The sequence below is a fragment of the Dipodomys merriami genome, unplaced genomic scaffold, assembly GCF_024711535.1.
Source record: "Dipodomys merriami isolate MVZ:Mamm:240054 unplaced genomic scaffold, mDipMer1.0.p SCAF_3, whole genome shotgun sequence".
Taxonomy (NCBI): domain Eukaryota; kingdom Metazoa; phylum Chordata; class Mammalia; order Rodentia; family Heteromyidae; genus Dipodomys; species Dipodomys merriami.
In genome coordinates, this window is record NW_027204492.1 from 579,968 (window position 1) to 599,261 (window position 19,294).

Here is a 19,294-nt window from a genome sequence, read left to right on the forward strand (position 1 = left end):
CAGACTGGCTTTGAACCTTGATCCTCAGATCTCAGTCTCCTGAATAGCTAGGATTACAGGAGTGAGCCACTGGCACCCAGCTACAAAAATATTTTGTTCTTTATTCTCCATTTTCCCTTTCCTTCCCTTCCTTCCTCTCCCCTTCCCTCCTTCCCTTCTTCCATACCTCTTCCCTTCTATCTTGGAGTTTTTATTTTTTTTCTTTCTTGCTATTGTTTCTTTTTTTTAATTTTTTATTGTAAAGATACTATACAGAGGGTTGCAGTTACATGAGTAAGGTAATGAGTATACTTCCTATTGGGCATTGTTACCCCCTCCATTGTTTTCCCCCTACTATCCCTTCCCTCCCTACCTTCCCCGAGGTTTTTTTTTTTTTAAATTGTGGTTAGGTGATTACATAATTTCCCAAATTTCACAGTATTGTGGAATAATGATGCTCATTTAAAGTCACAAGTTCATTCTAACTTTCCTGGAGCAAATTGTCTATCACGGTCTATAACATATAACGGTGTACACATATACACCATACATGTTATCAGCAGCATGGGGATATTTAGTAGTGGTTCGACCAGATGAGTGGAAGTTCTTTGTTTCTTAAGTCCTGTTAATTTTGTTGTATCACCTAACATTTTGGATTTAGCATCCACTTATCAGGGAGACCATGTACCATTTGTCTCTTTGCTCTTGGCTTACCTTGCTCAACATGATTCCTTCTAGCTCCATCCATTTCCCTGCAAATGTCATTATTTTGTCATTTCTAATGGCTGCATAATATTCCATTGTGTATAGATACCACAATTTTTGTATCCATTCATCTGTGGTGGGGCTATCTTGGAGTTCTTAAACCACTCTCTATATAGGCAATTGCATTAAAGTCCCTGAATATGCCACTGGAGGTAGTACTTTGAAGCAAAGTCCCAATTACTATATAGTATAACTTCTGCTACTATCTAATGAGAATTTCACTACAGTGTAATAATAAAGTGATGTGAAGTTCTAGAAAAATCTATAATGCCCAGTGTGTTCATAATCTTCCTAGACTATCTTCATTATTGTTACTTGGGGTGATTATCATTCTACTTGCTTTCTTATTTCTACAACCTTACCTGAGAGCTGAGGAGATTCAATTTAATGGTTCATGTCTCATGTACTAGTGGGTAAGAGTACTGTGGCACAAAATTGCTATCATCTATCATTGTCATTATCACCACCAGCACTACATTACTAGCAAATTTTTAAAGCATTTACGTGACCGAGAAACTATTCTGGCTACTTTACATACATCCTTACAACAATTCTATAAGTGCTATTTTATCCTTACTTTACAGGTAAAAAACCCTGAGACATGGGGAGGTTCCAAACCTTATCCAAGTTCACACAGATATTAAGTAGACTCCCACCTATTTTCAAACTCAAGCAGTCTAGCTAAGCAGCCTGTACTCTTTTATTTTTTGCGTGTCAGTCTTGAGGCCTGGGTGATATTCCTAAGCTTTTTTTGTTCAAGGCTAGCAATTTACCAGTTGTGCCACACCTGCACTTCTGGCTTCTCTGGTGGTTGATTAAAGATAAGAGTCTCCCTGCCTTTTCTGCTCAGGCTGGCTTCAATGACGATCCTCAGTCCTTTGTCCCCTGAGTATAGCTAGGATTACAGGCATGAGCACTGGTACCCAGCTCACAGCCTTTACTCCCAAACACTTCATATAATATGACAAATTCCTCCTGGTCGAAGGTCTGCCAGCCAGTGTGCTATTAATACTTCTTCCTACAATGCTAGAAGAACAGATTTTTCAATATTTTCATCACAAAAAAATGAAGGAGATGAAGCCTTATTTACAGTCTTTCCATAGTGCATGATACCTCTTAACATCACATTATACTTCAGTAAAAATGTACAATTACTATTTTTCCATTAAATCTATGAGAATTACCTTCTGACACATACTGTAAAGTGGGTAAACCTTGAAGATATTGTGTTGAGTGAAATAAACAAGACACAAAAACACAATGATCTTTGTAAGAGCTAAATATCTGACAGAGAAGAGTTTTCTCTTTTATCAGGTGCAGCTATGACTCCATGAAAGCAGGAACACCAATAAAAAGGGATTTCTTTTAAATTCTTTTATCACCATTTTAGATCTTGACTTAATCACAGAAGTGATTAAGTAAAGCTATGGCCAGGAAACTGGAATAAATCAGAGGGAACCTATTTTATGAATTTTCTTAGCTCACTGACTAGATCTAATATACAGCATGGACTAAATCTAATATAGAAGATAGACCAAAGGAAATTATCTAGTATAAAGAACAGAAAAATAAAAATATTTCCAAGAATCAAAAAGTCTCAAGGATTGGTGGGACAATGTCTAATGAAATATGAGGAGAGAATGAGTATAATGATTTTTTACAAGTATTTGAAGAAATAATGGCAGAAAATTTCCCTAATCATTCTCAAGTTAGGCAAATGACATAAAATGTAGATTTGGGTGAATGAACCCAAAAGAGGATAAATGCCCCCCCCCCAAAATTTATGCCAAGCTATATCACAAACTCCCATAAGTGAAAAATAAAGAAAGACATCTTAAACTCAGACACAGGAAAATAACACAATCCCAATTGGAGAATGATGATTCAAATGACTATAGATTTCCTCAGAAATCAATGGAGGCCAGAATGAAGTGGCATAGTTTTTAGGTGCCGATTAAAAAAAAAACGAATATAGAATTCTATATTCATTGAAAATTTGCTTTAGACCGAGGTGAAATATAGCTATTCTCAAATGGAAAAAATATAAAGATTCATAGTCAAAACTGTTAACATCAGAATTGCCAGTATTATTCATGAAAGTTCTTCAGGTTAAAGGGAGATGATACCAGAAAGATACTTGGGATATCAGGAATGCAGGAAAAACAATAATAATAAACACCTGGATAATTATAACAGACTATTCCTATATTCGAGGTCTCTAAAAACTTTCTATATAATAATTTTGCTAGCTTCTTAATCATGCTTTATATTATTAAATTCCAAGACACCATTTGAGGGCTGGGAATGGGGCTTGGTGGTAGAGTGTTTGCCTAGCATGCATGAAGCCCTGGGTTCAATTCCTCAGTACCACATAGACAGAAAAGGCTGGAAGTGGTGCTGTGGCTCAAGTGGTACAGTGTTAGCCTTAACCAAAAGAAGCTCAGAGACAGTGCTTAAGCCCTGAGTTCAAGCCCTAGGATTGGCAAACACACACACACACACACACACACACACACACACACACACACACACACACATTTGACTCGATGGATTTAAAATAAATGATGTAGACCTGTGCAAATCTCAAATACAAAAAGCTCTGGAAATCAAGTTTATTTATTCTTTCTCTAACTACTTTTCATATACATTTATTTATTTATTTACTTATTCTGAGGTTGATAATGGGTCTTGAATTCACATGATTTCTCTTTTTTTTTGGGGGGGGCCTCCGGTCGTGGGGCCTGAACTCTGGGCCTGGGCGCTGTCCCTCAGCTCTTCAGCTCAAGGCTAGTGCTCTACCACTTGAGCCACAGCGCCACTTCCAACTTTTTTCTTTTTGCTTATGTGGTGCTGAGTAATCGAACCCAGGGCCTCATGCGTGTAAGGCAAGGGCGCTACCACTGAGCCACCTTCCCAGCCCCACTCACATGATTTCACTTGGGATTTTCACTCAAGGCTAGTGCTCCACCACTTGAGCCACACCTCTACTTTCTCCTTTTTCAAATACAAATATTTACATTATATTCTACATCATATTTATTTAAAAATGAAAGCAATCATACAGCATAGGTTTTTACCATGCTAGGAGCAGAAATGGAATCCCAGATGCTTGATGTGCATGTGCAAGTGTTTAACTGCCAGGTCATTCCATCAATCATTTGCTTCTCTGAAACCTGATGCTGGTTCATGTCAGTTCTAACAGAAAAAGGAAAATAGTTTTAATAAATGATATTGGGGAAACTAGATATCCAAATGCAAAAAATTAGGCCTTATTCTCATATTATATATAAAAATCAATTCAAAGTGAATTGTACTTAAATGCAAGACTTGGTACTACAAAACTACAGGTTGGTCAGGCACCACTGACTCATACCTGTAATCCTAGCTACTCAGAAGCCTGAGATATAAGAATCATGCTTCAAAGCCAGCACAGACAGAAAAACCTGTGGGACTCCTTTCCAAAAAAAGACTGGAATTAGAGTTGTAGCTCAGGGACAGCACGCAGGCCCTGAGTTCAAGCCCCAGGACTAGCCCAAGCGTGTGTGTGTGTGTGTGTGTGTGTGTGTGTGTGTGTGTGTGTGTGTGTGTGTGTGTGTGTGTGTGTGTGTGTGTGTGTGTGTGTGTGTGTGTGTGTGTGTGTGTGTGTGTGTGTGTGTGTGTGTGTGTGTGTGTGTGTGTGTGTGTGTGTATCTGGGAAACCATCTATACTGGAGGACTGTGGTTTAAATCTGGCCTGCAGGCAAACACATGTTATTCTAACTGAAAAAATACCTAAAACAAAAAAAGAAAGGAGAGACTGGGAGACATTCCCTTTTATCTATGACCTACAATTGAAACTATTATCTTTTTTCCCTTGTTTCCTTTTTTTTCCCCCGGTCCTGGGACTTAAACTCAAGGCATGGGCACTGTCCCGGAGTTTTTCTGCTCAAGGCTATCACTCTACCACTTGAGCCCCAGCTCTCCTTCTTACTTTCCTTTTGATTTGTGGTTGAAATTTTCTTACTGAAATAACTGATTATCTTACTCAGGAGTTATAGCTAGTAATTTTGTTGTCTTTGCTTCAAAATAAGCATCATTCACGTAATATGGTATATATCACAAAATAAGGAAAGAACCAAGAATACAAAAGACTATGAAGAATGTCAATTTTTTTAAACATACTCAGAAAAAGAAGATCTTTTATATGAACCCAGAACAGATTATCATAGGGTAGAAACTATGTAATATAGTATATTTTAACAAAGAATTTTACTTTCAGGAGACAGAATATAGCAAATTCTCCATTTTAAGTAAAAATCTACATTTTATAATTTTATAACAAGTACTTACTATATCTGACTTAAAATTATTTTCTAGTTGTGACTCTTATGAGTCCCTTCCTCTGATATATAGCTGGTATCTTGTTTAAGTAAAAACAAAAGCAAAAACAAACTTACTCATTGACAGGGCTTTCTCCAAAGTTAAGACCTGTTTCAAAAAACAAACACAAAGTTTATATTATTTTTATGTACTGTTTTATTTCAAATATTTAATATCTAAAAGATTAATTGTAAAAACAGATGATTACTTTCTGCAAGGCCAGCAAGTGAGTCATCTGAGTTTCTTGCTCTGCTTGTTTCACCTTGCTGACTGCCTCCAACAGACTTGTGAACTTGTGAAGATAATGCCACATAGCATGGAGCAGAAATAATCTGAATATAGAAAATGAAATGAAAATATAAACATATATAAATATCTACCCATTGCAAAGTAACAGGAGTTCAAATGATTGGATATAGTTAAAGGAATTTTAAATTAGTTGCTCAGTTTTTTGTTTTGTTTTGGCTTTCTTCTGGTGGTTGTGGAGCCTGAACTCTAGACCTGGGTGCTGTTCCTCAGCTCTTCAGCTCAAGGCTAGCGCTCTACCACTTGAGCCACAGCACAAATTCTGGCTTTTTCTGCTTATGTGGTGCTGAGGAATTGAACCCAGGGCCTCATGCATGCAAGGCAAGCACTCTACCACTGAGCCACCTTCCCAGCCCAAGCTGTTCAGTTGTAATTGAGCACTTTTTATGCACCAGACACTGTACAAGGTACTAAAGTGTCAGCACTTATTGACATGGCAGGAAGCCAAAAATAGGATAAAAAAATCTGTCTTTCTGTGTTTATATCCTATTGTAGATAGCAAATTGCCAAGAAAAATAAGTTTTAGAACAGGTAAGAATATGTTCACAATATTTTAGCACTAGTACTTACATCTACAACTTGCCTGAGATTACAGCATGTACCACCATACTCTATTTTTTGTTTTTGCAGTCTCGTAATCTTTTCATCTAAGCTACTTCATACCTTGCTCCTCCCAACCTCTGCCTCCCAAGTAGCTGAGATTACAAGTGTGAGATACAATGCCTGTTATGTGGGGGGGGGGGGGAGGAGGTAAGGGGGTGGGTGTGTTGAAACAAGGTCTGTAGCAAAATATAAGCCCAACCTTTCTTTAAGATTGCTATGCAAGCCATGTTAGCTTGGAATTTATGATCCTTCTATCTCAGCTTCCTAAGTGCTGGAATTATGGACATGTACCACCATGTTGTTTAATTGCAATGAATTTTTCACCACTGTTAAAGAAAACAATATGTATTGCTAATTTTAATGTATGTCTATACCAAGAAAGGTATTTAATGATTATAATATACTTTTTCAAAAATGATATTTTTGAAATATATTGCTTCAAAAATGATATTTTTTGAAATTTGAGTCCCAAACCATAGAGATTCAAAAAAGTGAGTGATCATTTTTTTTTGAGAAATTAAGCAAATGTCTTTGCTATACATATGACTTTATGCAAAAGATTTATACTCATCATAATTTTGGTCAGACTCACCCATTAAAAATGCAGAAGATAGATCCATTGAAATATATACATATATACAAAAGAAAAATAAGAACAAATTACAGTTAAAATACATGCAGTTAAAGTCTCAAAGCTAAATTAGGAACAGAATTTTATTTAAATATATGAAATCGTGATATTATAGCTCATTAATACATGGATCTGTCTATTAATGAGTAAAGAATCATCTAACATCAAAGACACAAAATAACACATTAAATAAAAACAAAATATGCCTGTCTATGAGAAGCCACATGCCAGTAAATATCGAACAAACAGCTCTCCAGATACAAAAAAGACCAAAACAATACTGAAGGCTGCTCCTTTCTTTTTCTTTTTTCTTTACTTTTTTTCTTTCCTTTCTTTTCTTTCTTTCCATCTATCTTCTTTCTTTCTCTCTCTTTTTTCTTTCTCTCTCTTTCCTTTCTTCTCTTCTCTTTTTTCTTTTCTTTTCTTTTCTTTGTCAGTAGTAAGGCTTGAATTCAGGGCCTCGGAGCTGTCCTTGAGCTTTTGTGCTCAAGGCTAGTGCTCTACCACTTTGAACCACAACACCACTTCCACTTTTCTTGCAGTTTATTAAAGATAAGAGTCTCATGGATTCTCCTGCCCTGGCTGGCTTTGAGCTGCGATCCTCAGATCTCAGCCTCTGGAGTGGCTAGGATTACAGGTGTGAACCATTAGCACCCAGCCAGGGTTTGCCCATTTCTTTTTTTTTTTTTTTTTTGGTCGGTCGTGGGGTTTGAACTCTGGGCTTGGGTGCTGTCTTCAGCTCAAGGCGAGCACTCTACCACTTGAGCCACAGCGCCACTTCTGGTTTTCTAGTGGTTTATTGCAGATAAGAGTCTCACCGACTTTCCCGCCCGGGCTGGCTTTGAACCCTGATCCTCAGATCTCAGCCTCCTGAGTAGCTAGGATTACAGGCGTGAGCCACCAGGGCCGGGTTGGCTTTGCCCATTTCTATAGTATAAATGCTACTATCATGGCCAATTTCAGACTATCAACATGACACCAATCACCAAGCAAAATTCTTAAAAAAGTACTGACTCTTGTAAGTTTATATAAACTAAACTAACCTTAATGGACTATAAAAGATTTCTACCTCAAACAGTCCAAAATGTCACTCTGTATGCATGTGAATATTTTCTTCATAAAATGTACAGATTAACAAGTAATTATTTCCAAGGTATGAAGTTCATGTAGGGTATTCAGTGAAGACTCTCCTATCTCTTTTATGAATAGCCAGACATTTCTGAGAGGCAGCTCATTTTAACTCATTCTTACATATCTCTCTAGAAGTGTGTGTGTGTATGTGTGTGTGGGTGTGTGTGTGTTTCTGTTCAAAAATGCAAAGATGGTAGTATACTATAATTTGTATACTTTGCTCAATTGGTACAGAAAACCAAGCACTTCATAAGTATGCATATATGCTTCAGGAAAAGATAGATTGAAGAGTGTAAGAAATAAATATTCTAATCCTGTCTTCAATGATCACTGATGTAATCATGAAATAATGTCATATTACCTGAAAACAAAACTCTGCTTGCTGAAATTTCCACAACTGGACTCTTTGGGATGAGTGGGATAAATGTATGCTGGAGACTAAAGAGATCACAAGAACGATAAATAGAAAAACATATATCCTCCTATAAGTGCCCCAAAGGGAATAGATAGGCAGAGCCCTTTACTTAGGCAATTTCATAATTTAAGCTGAGGGGAAAATTACCTCTATTGAGACATTTATTAACTTACCTATAAGGAGGCAAGATATCATTCTTGTCTTCCAAAGAAGCTAAATGCTGTTTTAGTGCTTCAATTAAACTGTGAGGAGCCTAAAATGATTATAAAATAGTTAATCTTTGATAGGTTTAGAAAACTCATAATCCCTTATATTATTACAAATACTTTCAAAGGAAAATTAAGACACTTCTGCACCAAACCATGAAGCTGCTGTGCTAAGTGAGGGAAATACATATAAGCACACACTATGGCCAAACTGGCCAGCAATTCCTGCACCTCTGACAACTACCGTGGCCCAGAGTCATTATGTTTGAACTGCTCTAGTGCGGAGTATGGTACACTGGATCACAGGCAGAGCAGATCTTGGCGCACACATTTGTGGAAGTTCTGTACACCAGGAACTGCAGGGAAGAGTGGAAAGGAGAGCAACAGACATACAGACAAACCACATGGCCACAAGTTAAGGCAGAAAGTATTAACTGAGGGAATGAGGCAAATTTCCTCCTTAGAGGTATAACGTCCAGAAGGGATTTCTCAAATGGTGAGCAGTTTAGCAGTTTACCTTTAATTCACAAAAGGTAAAAACTGTTGGAAACAATTCACCATCACAGAAAGAGTGGCCACCCTTCCCATTCCATGGGATCTAGCCATGGCCTAGCTGACAAAAGCTCCTTCAAATGGCATTGTTTTGGCAGACCTCTGTCAAGGAGATTTCCTGGCAGGAGCATTGTGGGACTGGCTTTGTTCTCACCTTTCCATTCCCTCACATTGCCCTGCATTCATTCCACTTTGGAGTTTCCAGGACAGCTGTTGGCCAGGACAAAGTAACTGTACTGGCTGAGGGTAGAGGCCAGTGTACTGATAAGGAAGCTCATTTGGTAACTTGGGCTGATTTGCAGATGAATGTATGGGTGATCTGCATGAACATTCACCAACAAGAGCCTCACCAAAAGACCTCTTCCTGCCTCCAAGACTTCCCCCAGGGAAGCAAGGGAAATATCAGAGTACTACATTATAACAGACACTTAGCCATGCTTCTCTAGTACTTGGTCCATCTTCTGAACCCAGGAACTTGAGATTGTGTCTTTTATCTTCTGTACTAACCCAAACATTTTCATTGTACCAGCGTCTCCATACTGGGGTCATCTGATTGCTCCTTCAGGAAGCCATGTACTATTTAACCAGTGTACCACTCTTAGGGTTTAATATCTGTGTGCAAATCCCAATGTTTGACAGAACACATTTCCTGCTTTCAAAGATGTTTGAGCCATCACGCAGAAACTACATTTTTGTGGGCCACCAAACAATGCTTCATTTACATCTATAACCATTCTCTATTCCTACTTCCTCATCCTCTTTGTGGCCACTACTTCTACTTGTGTTCTGGGTTCTATAATCTCCCTTTTCCCCAAGTACCACACTTAATTTTCTACCACTCTTCCCTTCCACATCAACACCTTCTCTCCTCACAAGCTTTTCTCATACCCCAAACTGCCACCTGAATCAGACACTGAGCATTCTACATGTGTTGTCTCCAGCAGCCTTTCATTCTTCAGTCTTAAGCAAGAAAGGCCTTGCTATATAAGATGGGAACATCTAAAGGGAAGAATGTGAAAGTCCAGAGTCTCCAGATTCCCCCAGAAATCTCTGCTATTCCCTTAGTTGGAAAAGATACACAGGCTTCTACACAAGTAACACAACTCATCAAGATCTGCCCCACCTCTCTTCCTGGCCTCTAGACTTATAATTAGAATCAACTCATCTTAATGATGAGCTGGGATTAGAGCGTTGTGGTTTATGCCTATAATCCTAGGACAATTAAGTCCCAGGCCAGTCTAGGCTATGAGTAAGGTCCCTGACAAACCAGACAACTTAGTGAATACTAAGACTGCTTGCCTACCTTCCATGCATGAGTCCTTGTTTCAAAGATCAGCTGATATCCTGTCTTTGAAACAGCCCCAAAGATCAGCTGATGATATCCTGTCTTTGAAACAGCCCCTCTCCCTAAGCAAACAAATAGCTTCCCAAGAGGACAGCAGAAAATAGTGACCATTTAAACACATGTAAAGGATACAGGGGCAATGGTCCCATCCCCATCAAACTCACTCATATCGAGTTTCTGGGGAAGGAAAAGTCTGAGCTCATTTGATCCTTTCAATGTTGTTAAGGGATAGAAAATAACATCATATGCTTTTGCAGGTGTAAAAAGGAGGAACAGAGTTGGTTGTGGCTCACACCTATAATCCTAGCTATACAAGAGGCTGAGATCTGAGAATTATGGTTCGAAGTCAGCCCAGATACAAATGTCCTCAAGACTCTTAAATTCAATTAACCAGCAAATGCCAAAGTGAAAGTGTGATTCAAGTGGTAGAATACCAGCCTTGAGCAAAATATCCAAACAAGAGCACAAGGCCTTGGGTTTAAGCCCCAGTATCAGCACAGGAAAGAAAGAAAAGAAAGAAAGAAAGAAAAGAAAGAAAGAAAGAAAGAAAGAAAGAAAGAAAGAAAGAAAGAAAGAAAGAAAGAAAGAAAGAAAGAAAGAAAGAAAGAAAGAAAGAAAGAGAAAGAAAGAAAAAGAAAGGAAGGAAGGAAGGAAGGAAAGAAAGAAAGAAGGAAGGAAAGAAGGAAAGGAAAGAAGGAAGAAGGAAAGAAGGAAAGAAGGAAAGGAAGAAAGAGAAAAGGGGGAACAGATAATGAAAATCAGTTGCTTCAAATCACACACCTAAAATGTAGATAAAACAATCCTTAACCTAAGTCTGTTATTCAAAATATCTGCTATTTCTACTGGTGAGCTCTTCCTTTTAAAACACATGATATAGCTATCTTACTGTGATACACTGTGTGTGTGAAAATATTGCTTATGGGGAAAGAAAAAGACAGGCATGTAAGCATAAACAAAAGATGGAATCTCAGATGATGGTTAATATAGTACACCTTCAAATAGGCATACAAATATAACATGTTGGGAGCCAACAGTAAAGTTTAAAGGTCATCTTGACCCTGGTGCTCACTTGAAGGCATGTACAAGGAACTGGCTTACTTAAAAAACACCAGGTGCCTGGGATTGCTTTGCTATGCCTGCAGAGTTTGTTTTACTTTCTACCAGTTCACCTTGTCCTGTTTTTACTGCACTCGGTTTTTACTGAAATTTTCCTTGTTTTTCTGGACTATTGTAACCTTATGTTGCCTATTGACTTCTAATAGTATATATTCGGGAAAGTTAAAAATAAACGGTGCTGCAGTCTTGAGCTGCAGACCTCCTGACCCCATCCTTTGTCTTATGTCTTTATTTTTCCACATCCTCGCCCCATAATTCAGGATTCCCTTTCGTTGCTGGCAGGCTCCGGCAATAATACAATGGTAGACATACAAATGGGCAAAAAATACTTAAATACGTAAGTCACTGACCTGGGTAAGATACGGAATGTTGCTCTGATGAATTCCAACTTCCTGAATTCACAAAAAAGAGGGGAAAATACACATTACAGCAGGTAATGGCAACTAAAACAGAGAGATCATCATACAGAAAAGAGAAAGTATACCAAACAATGTGACATTTTCTTACCTTCAGTCAAGAAAAAACATGTCAGGCAAAAATATACTTTGTGGAGCTGGGAATGTGGCTTAGTGGTAGAGTGCTTGCCTTGTATGCATGAAGCCCTGGGTTTGATTCCTCAGTACCACATAAACAGAAAAAGTGGGGCTGTGGCTCAAGTGGTAAAGTGCTAACTTTGAGCAAAAGAAGCTCAGGGACCGTGCCCAGGCCCTGAGTTCAAGCCCCAGGACAGGCAAAATAAAAGAATGTGTGTGTGTGTGTGTGTGTGTGTGTGTGTGTGTGTGTGTGTGTACATATATATACAAGAATAGACTTTAAAAGACTTGTAAAGTATTAAGTCTTTGTTAATTTAGATAAGAGGTAAGCTGTATTTCAGCTCTCATACAAATGTATACAAATTTTATGTGTTAGTTGGAAGGCTTGAACTAATGGCCTGGGCCCTGACCTTAAGCCTTTTTGCTCAAGGCCAGTGCTCTACCACTGAGCAATGGCACCATTTCTGTTTTTTTTTTTTGTTTTTTTTTTGTTTTTTTTGCTGGTTAATTGGAAATAAGAGTCTCGTGGACTTTTCTGCCCAGGCTGGCTTCCAACCATGCTCCTCAGATCTCAGCCTCCTGAATAGCTAGGATTACAGGTATGAGCCACCAGCACCTGGCCACAAATCTGTACTAATTTTTAATATTTCAAGAGTTGGTCATTATTCATGTTGTTGTTTTTCTGAGTGAAATGTGTTTATTATTCTCTTTGGATTTTATGTTTCACCATTATTGTCTAGGAGTGGTTCTTTCTGTATTTAATGTATTTGTGTCCTTATGAACATCAGGAAAAACATAAGCTTACTTCAGGTATTGCTATTACTATCCAAAGACCTGTTGTAGGCATTGTTCACCTCCTGTAAAGACTATGTCATGTACATTTTGATTTAATTTTGGAGTCATTCTGCTGATATGGTACTAAAACAAAGCACAAAACAGCAAAAAATTCCTTTGACAGAAACTAGTTTCTGTACCTCGGCAACCTTCAGGAACTGTGCCAATCTGGTTGTTCTTGCAAGGAACGCGATGTAAATATCCAAACTCTGATTGCATTGGTTCTTCTTCATGTCAAAATACTTGCCTAACAAATAAAAAATACAAAAGTCAGAACAGTATTCTTTGACCTTGGTGGACATAGGCTTTAATATGTAAAAATATAACACCTCTTATTTCTTATCTGGTAATTCCACAGATATTTCCTTAATATTTATATTAAAAATGTAAAAGTCTTTGCCTAATTAACCAAATACTATTTAGGTAAAAAGGCACTATAATATCTCATTACTTAAACATTTTTGTGATTCTGCAATGATCTTCAGTTTTGAATCTATAGCAAATATGAATCTGAAGGTAGAAAGATTTTTACAAGCTGGGCACCAGTGGCTCTTGCCTATAATCCTAGCTACTCAGGGGGCTGAAATCTGAGGATCATTGTTCAAAGCCAGCTTGGGTAGGAAAGTCTGTGAGACTGGTATCCAATAAACCACCAGAAAACCAGATGTGGCACTGTGGCTCAAAGTGGTAGAACACTAGCCTTGAGTGGAAAAGCTCAAGGACAGTGCCTAGGCCGAGTTCAAGCCTCATGACTGACAAAAAAATTACAAATAAATTGTCTTTACTCAGAATCCTCTTTTTAAATGTAATGTTTATGCTTTATATTACCTAGAAGATTAAGGATTCCTTCATTGTAGGCTGCAAAGAGACGAAGACAATCTTTAAAGAGGAGCATAAAAGCAGCACGTACTATTCCATTAGTTATTTCATTGGGACTTGCCTGAAAAATCAAATAGTAATTCAATTACCACTAAGGTTAAAAATAACTCTTTCTGCTATGTGTAGTTAAATTATTTCATCCATTATTATTTTAAGGGATTTATAAGACTTACATTAAAATTAAGAAGAGCATCAAACTGGGTTTGAATAACTGGAAGTATGTTTAGCAGCTTTTTGGTGTTCATAGTTCTCATCACCCCATCTGTCCTATAAAAGGTAAAAGAAATTCATAAGCCCCAGTCACTAACAGCTTGTGAAGGAGCATGACATTAGCAACTTGTAATAGAACTTGTAAAAAAAAAAAAAAAAGGTTAAAAGAAAGCTTTAAAAAAATTAAAAATTTGGTATCCTCTAAATAAAATTAAAAAGTAAAAATGGTCTTAAAAAACAAACCTCAAAAAGTTTAAATATATAGCAAATGGTCTATCTTAAAAATTAAAGCTTATAAATACAGCTGGTATGAAATTAAAGTTAGCTGTAATACACAAAGTCTAACTGGTAAAAAAAAAAAATGTAAGGGCCTTTGGTACTGTTAATTTTGTTACTCACAATTAAACCTTGTAAAAAAAAAATCAGCGCAGTCTATTAGTTCTAAAATCCCAATACCAAACTGTAAATATAAAAAACTGTGCCAGGGGGCTGGGAAGGTGGCTCAGTGGTAGTGCCCTTGCCTTGCATGCATGAGGCTTTTGGTTCGATTCCTTAGCACCTCATAAGCAAAAAGAAAAAAGGCAGAAGTGGCGCTGTGGCTCAAGTGGTAGAGCACTAGCCTTGAGCTGAAGAGCTGAGGGACAGCGCCCAGGCCCAGAGTTCAAGTCTCACGACCGGAAGAAGAAAAAAAAAACCTGTGCCAATTAGGGAACCATAATTGGTCCCCAATTCTCTATTAGAGGAGGGAATGAAGAGCTAAAATAACTCCATATTAAGAGCTGTGCTGCCCTCAGAATAACTCCGAAAGAGGAACAGTTTTCGGAAAAAAAACCCCGCAGGTTGCCACCAACCCTGCCCACCCTTAAAAAACAGAGCAATTGCCCAAGTGTTCCAGAAAAAAAAATGTGTGGTCAGGGTAAACTCAAACCTCAGTACTGGAAGTGGCGCTGTGGCTCAAGCGGTAGAACGCTTGCCTGGAGTTGAAGAGCTGAGGGACAGCGCCCAGGCCCAGAGTTCAAGCCCCATGACCGACCAAAAAAAAAAAAAAAAAACAAGCAAAAGCAAAACCTCAGTACTATGCAATTTTTAATCAATCATGTAACTGCTTGTGTAAAACCCCCCAAACTTGTAAACTTGTTTCTCACCCGTTACCAAGTGGGCGAAGAATCAAGCTCAAGCTTGCAATAAACAACTCTTTGTTGTTTGCATTAATCGTGGCCTCTGGTGGTCTGTAAGGAGGCATCCAAAAACTGGGTACTTCAAACTGTGTTTTTTGGCAAATTACAAGGACCATCTAAGTAGTTTTTCCTTAAAAACTAATTCTATTTACTGACCCTCTCTTGGATTTTGTGATGTCATATGCAATCAGTCTATATACGAGTGACTTTTCATTCAAGTATCTGCTGTATCGTCTGATGAAGGTTGACATAGTTGGACCTAAAAATTAGATGTGCTGATCATTTCCAATTCAACCAATATTATTTATACTATGTCAAGAAATGAAAACCCTTATCAGTCCACATTCTCCTGTATACCTCAAAATCTCTGAAGCACAAATTCCCTTAGTAAGCATCTAGCTTGACATCCTGTGCAAGATAGTATTTATTGCCTTAAAGCCTTGGTATCACCATTTATCATGTGGCGAGATGGTTACATTTCTGAACAGAGGAAGTAATTGAACTTTATCAGCTCCTTTGATATTTTGGACTATTTTAAATATGTAGCATTTCCCTTGCTGTTCTCATGTGCTCCCCACCCTCCCTTTTCTACCTTCTTTCCATTCAGCAAACGATACTGCTGTTCACTCCACGGAGAAATCAGAGAGAAGCCATGATATAAATTCTACTTCTCACTACTCAATCTTTGAATATATCTTGACTTATTTGTACAGTTAATCCATTCACTGAATAATTACTGAGTGCCCACTCTAGGCCACTCAATACCTAGGTTTTAAGTATTGAAATTTTTGTTGTAAACAAACTAAGAGAACCATCCCTGCCCTCATAGAGTTTACATTCTAGTGAAGACATAGGGAATAACTCAAAATATATGGTGAAAAGTAGAAAGAAGATAACTCAGGTAGAGAAATGACATACAGGCTGTGGTACAATTTTTGGTAGGCTGAACAAGGTCTCACTGAGTAGGGTCATGTAGGTATCATTAATGTTTATGTATCTAAAAACAGAATATTATGTTATTCATAGTAAGCAATCAAATGTGCTATATTAACAAATATAGAGGTTATATACTTTCATAAAATGTACAACACATTATAACATTTATAATTTAGAAACATTTCTTAGCTTCACATTTTTTAAAATGTTTTTCCTCTTTGCCACTCAGAAATATTTCCACCAAAGACTTAGCCTACCTTCTGGGACACCTTTATCCAGAAAGTTGTGTAAAGTAAACAAAGAATTTCGAGATGCAACATGACGGATAAAACGCTGTCAAACAAATGTGTCAAGTTATAAAATTAGTTTCTGTATACCAAGAAAGCTCATTAATTATTTTGTCATTATAAATTTAATATAATTCTATCACAGTTTTTATTTTAGGAGAAGTAACTTGAACATGATTGCATATAATGATTTACACTACTGTCAGTTCTTTCCTACTCATGTAATTAATAATGGTAGGGTATAATAATACTGCTAAATAATAATAATAGAGGTTAAATACTTTCCCCAAGACTGTCTAATCATTCCATACTTTTACTTTTTGAGTCATTTTATAGTACAAGACAATACAAAGAAAAAATTTACATATCTAGGTTCTAGCTATGTAGAAATGACAGCATCTAAGTTTTTTTCATTTTTTTTAAGGTCATAGGGCTTGAACTCTGGGCCTGGGTGCTGTCCCTGAGCTCTTCAGCTCAAGGCTAGCGCTCTACCACTTGAGCCACAGCGCCACTTCCAGTTTTCTGGTAGTTAATTGGAGATAAGAATTTCATGGACTTTCCTGCCCAGGTTGGCTTTGAACGATGATCCTCAGATCTCAGCCTCCTGAGTAGCTAGGATTACAGGGGTGGGCCACCAGTGACCGGCAGCATGTAAGTTTTGACAAACCTGCCTTGAGAATATTTTTATACTAAGAGGAATAAAGCATTACATTTAAAATAAAATTACCCTTGGAGTCATCCCCAAGATCCATTTCTTTTCTCTATCAGAAGTAACTGGCATTATAATTTTAACATATTATCTTTACAATCTGTTTCCTTACAGTTTCATATGTATTTTTCCACGGAAAAATACATATTCATATATACATATGTGTGTGCTACTGTATTTTAAATGGAAGAAACAAGTTGTTGAGTGAAATCCAACATTGTTCCTATACATCTTGTTTAATACTAAAGGTGTTTCAACATTCTCTTTTCCAAAGTGGTAAACTGCAGTAACTGCTAATTCACACCCAATTCAGAATGTGAGAGCTCTCATTTCATTAAAATCCTCTCAATTCTTTATACTATCGTAATATTTTAAAATTTGCCAATTTGGGTATGCTCTCAGCCATTTGGTCTTCTTTTTCATGAACTCTCTCTTCATTACTTTTACTCACGGTTTTGCCTTTTTCTTAGAATTGTGTGTTATTAGTCTTTAGTTTGTAATGTATATGTTCTAAATGTGTCCTTTTAATTTTTTAAAAATTACTTTATTGTTATTGTAGAGGTAATGTGCAAAGGGGTTACATTTACATGAGTCAGGTAGAGTACATTTCCTTTTCCACAGTGTCTTCCTGTTCCCTCTCTCTCCCAGTCCCTCCCTCCCATCTCCACCCACAAGTTTTACAGTTCACTTTAACCAGTGTCTAGTGAGCTCCATTGCTGAACTTTCCACCCTTTTTACCCCAAGTTCTGTAATCCCCCACCCGCCTGAAGATATACACTTAAATACACCATACATAAGGGAATCAAGACAGAATCATAAAAAATAAAATATAAAAAATTAATAAATTAAATGAATAAAGAAGAGAGGTCTCTTGTTTCCATATGGAGTTTGTTTAAATACATATTTTTATGTTAATATGCAGAGGCACACAGGCATTGTGCCTTTGTATTTCTCCCTTAACAGTATCCTATTTTGGTCTCACCACACAGGATTCCTTTTAACTTTTTTTGTGTGTGCCAGTTCACAGGCTTGAACTCAGGGCCTGGGCGTTATCCCTGAGCTTCTTTTGCTCAAAGCTAATGCTCTACCATTTGAGCCACAGCTCCACTTGCAGCCTTTTGGTAGCTTATTGGAAATAAGCCTGAGCTGGCTTTGAACCATGAGCCTCATATCTCAGCCTCCTGAGTAGATTACAGGTGTAAGCCATTGGCACCTGGCTGTCCTTTTAATTTTATGGTATCAATCTTTCCTAATGTCACAGAAAATTTCTTCAATCTTTTGCATATGAAGTAAAATAAGGATCTTAGTCTACTTTATTTTGGTAGGAACACCATTTGTGCTAATAGACTTTAAATTCTTTTCCCCAGTTGGGCATGGGTGGCTTATACCTGTGATTCTAGCTACCCAGGAGACTAAGTTCTGGAGGATTGTGGTTTGAAGCCAATCCAGGTAGAAATGTCTGCAGGACTCTATCTCCAATTGGCCAGCAAAGAGCCAGGGTAGAGGAATAGATCTATTGGTTGAGTGCTAGCAAAGCATGCAAATCAAGCAAGTGCCAATCCCTGAGTGCTAGCTACAGAACTCACAAAAAAATATTCTTTTCATGTTTTAGGATCACCAAGCTCCCATATAATAGTTGCTCTATTTTTGATATCTCTGTTATGTTCTATTAACATATATGTGAAATACCAAGAGTAGATGTGTGGGGAGAGGCTGACAGGTAATGATGTGACACACTTTAGAATGCCAAATATTGGGATTTTTGTTTAATTTATCTAAGATGTCTAAACAACAAATATCCACTCTGCTGTTTGATAACCAGTGAGTACTTTAGCAGCATGTAAATGGTGTACTTTAAAGAAGGCTGATTCATTTTTTTAAAAAGCAGGAAATAGATGTTTCAGTATATACTATTTCACCCCCACTTGTCATTAGTGGAAGAAAGGCTTTAAGAAATAAACATTTTTCAATTTTGTACTTAGTTATTTGTACTCGAAGGAAGGCAATGATTGCTCTAGGTGTATACATTTAACTTACCTCGTTTCCATGAATCATGAGGTGGTGTACTGTAATTAGTGCCTTGAACACCACTACCCAGTTGCAGTTCCCAGTTTTCTCCAGAAGAATATTAAATGGTCGTTCAGCATTCATATTTGTTCCATTTATGTACTTTACTAGGCCTAAAGTAGAAACAATGGTATTAAAACAGAAAAGTTAACGTCCATCATTTCATTTCCCCTTTGTATGTGATTATTCTCTACTATCAATTCAAAGTTCTTTTTCCTTTCAAAATGAAGACTCCCATTACAAAGTAAGATAG

General features: G+C 37.4%; 1 protein-coding gene across 1 annotated transcript in view; it reads right to left on the reverse strand.

The window, feature by feature from the left end:
- Window positions 1-19,294, reverse strand: part of Vbp1 (VHL binding protein 1) — a 52,302-nt gene that overhangs the window by 31,062 nt on the left and 1,946 nt on the right. Inside the window, exons 2-13 of the mRNA XM_070039434.1 lie at window positions 19,012-19,154; window positions 16,236-16,311; window positions 15,199-15,301; window positions 13,828-13,921; window positions 13,604-13,715; window positions 12,916-13,022; window positions 11,759-11,800; window positions 8,363-8,442; window positions 8,136-8,212; window positions 5,312-5,395; window positions 5,181-5,211; window positions 3,822-3,939 (exon numbers count right to left, since the gene is read on the reverse strand). Of these exons, the coding sequence (XP_069895535.1) occupies window positions 3,822-3,939; window positions 5,181-5,211; window positions 5,312-5,395; window positions 8,136-8,212; window positions 8,363-8,442; window positions 11,759-11,800; window positions 12,916-13,022; window positions 13,604-13,715; window positions 13,828-13,921; window positions 15,199-15,301; window positions 16,236-16,311; window positions 19,012-19,154 (1,067 nt within the window). The remainder of the gene's footprint in view (window positions 1-3,821; window positions 3,940-5,180; window positions 5,212-5,311; window positions 5,396-8,135; window positions 8,213-8,362; window positions 8,443-11,758; window positions 11,801-12,915; window positions 13,023-13,603; window positions 13,716-13,827; window positions 13,922-15,198; window positions 15,302-16,235; window positions 16,312-19,011; window positions 19,155-19,294) is intronic.